This window comes from Seriola lalandi, unplaced genomic scaffold, assembly GCF_002814215.2.
Source record: "Seriola lalandi dorsalis isolate HSWRI2012SDOR001 ecotype SW California unplaced genomic scaffold, Sedor1 jcf7180002001865, whole genome shotgun sequence".
Lineage (NCBI taxonomy): Eukaryota > Metazoa > Chordata > Actinopteri > Carangiformes > Carangidae > Seriola > Seriola lalandi.
In genome coordinates this window covers 1-1,725 of record NW_019472521.1, presented here as the reverse complement: position 1 = coordinate 1,725, position 1,725 = coordinate 1, and the positions used below count along the sequence as shown (strand labels likewise).

Below are 1,725 nucleotides of genomic sequence, written 5' to 3'. Positions count from 1 at the left end.
TGTACAACTAGTTGTAGTCATTGTGATCATGTGCCTGATTGAATCTGTATGAATCAGTGAGTGAGCGTGAATGTCTGTCCAAAGTGAAATACTGGCTGATGATGTCTGTTTCCTCTACAAATGCTTTACATGCAACTGTGAGTGTGGGTGTAATTACTGGCGACCACACTGGAGGTCACTGTGTGCTTGCCTCACCGAAACATTGAGGCTGCTCCATGGGATAGAGTCTGGGCTGTATCCTGTCCGGTTCCATTCCTGCTCCAGCTGATCGGAGGCATTAACTGGTGGAGAGCACTGACACCTGGGGAAAAAGAGATCAAAAGCTAAGCAAAGTCTGTACACTGTTCCTGAAGTTAATTTAAAACACAGGTTTTGCAAAAGTTATTATTTCGCAAGAAGGTGATTTTAACCTTAACTTTGGGGAACAGCTTAAGCTGCTACAATTAGTTTTCAGCAATAAGAACAGTGTGTTCTTAATGAAATACTATTTCTGTGACCCTTAATCAACATGACATCCTGATATGAAGAGGGAATTTTAAAAAGTGTCATGTTGGCGCTAATTCTGACAGATTTCAAAGAAATTCAAAGAAAAAAGCTCTTTTGTCACTGAAGAATGATGTATGGGATTTAATGCATCATGTCACAAGAATAAATATTTATAATCAAAGTTAAACAGATAACAGATAAAGTGCTTCTGGAAAAACGGAAGGTTTTCTGTTTCTGGAAATGGTTCATCTTGGTTTTTGGTTGTGGTCTAACAAAAAAAATCCTTTTTTGTAACATCTGTCTATAAAGAGAGAAACAGGATTCAGTTTCTAAAATGACTCATATGAAATCTAAATATAAAAGTAACTGAAATCTCAGCACTCACGAATAAAGGGTAAGGTTGTCCAAGTTGTTGTGCATGTTGATAGGGTAGTGTTCTCCCAGGTGAAACAGCTTCTCCAGAGCCTCGTAGATGAAGATGATACAGATAAGTGCGGCAAAGGCCTCCTCTGTGAACCGGGTGATGTAGCAGACCAAGGAGCTAGCATCTGTTGCCACGAGGACAAGACACAGGAAGGCTGTCCACAGACCAATGCTGGTCCGCAGTGACAGGTAGGACAGGTCGTAGTCACTAGGAGAGAATGAAAAAGACGTGGCGTGGATGGTGGAGGAGGATGAATAGAGGTCTACTTATGCACCTGTACATGGGTGCAGATATGCACATTTGGGCCCATTAGATTATTATAACTCATGCATAATGCTGTGCAGACTATTTAGTTTAGTTATCAATATTTCGACTCATAAACTCATTTACTTTGGAAAAGTAAACTTGCTTGAACTTACTTGCAGAACTTGAAGAGGATCTTCTCAAACACTAAGACAGGCCCCGTGCTGCCAAGAATAGTGAGGGGCTGGCCTGCGAAGAGGGAGTATGCCACTCCTGTCAGTGATGCCCCAAATAGAGACTCTATGGCACTCTGTAGGCACAGAGGAGAGGGAGGGCGTGAGGGAATGAGATAGGGATGATGGGGGAGATGAAACCACACAAAGGAGGATAGAATGGGAAAGGCTGAAGGAGAAAAGAGAGAGATGAGGAAGAGACCCCCCGACCAGAACACAGAGTTTTGATTAAACAGACATTCTGGGCTGTGTCTGAGAAGCTAGATAAACTGTTTGAATATTTCCACTCTGCTGACTTGTCCAAAGTCATATCTCTGTGAAGCCCTTGTCTGCTGAGTT

At 42.3% G+C, this 1,725-nt stretch overlaps 1 protein-coding gene across 1 annotated transcript; it reads right to left on the bottom strand.

Moving 5' to 3' along the window:
• Positions 1 to 195: 195 nt before the first annotated feature.
• On the bottom strand, positions 196 to 1,555 carry LOC111664892 (sodium bicarbonate cotransporter 3-like; the record flags this gene model as incomplete). The annotated part of the gene is made up of 3 exons (XM_023419697.1): positions 196 to 301; positions 872 to 1,117; positions 1,330 to 1,555. Coding segments are annotated over 3 exons (578 nt in total), but the record flags the coding sequence as incomplete, so codon positions are not given.
• Positions 1,556 to 1,725: the final 170 nt, after the last annotated feature.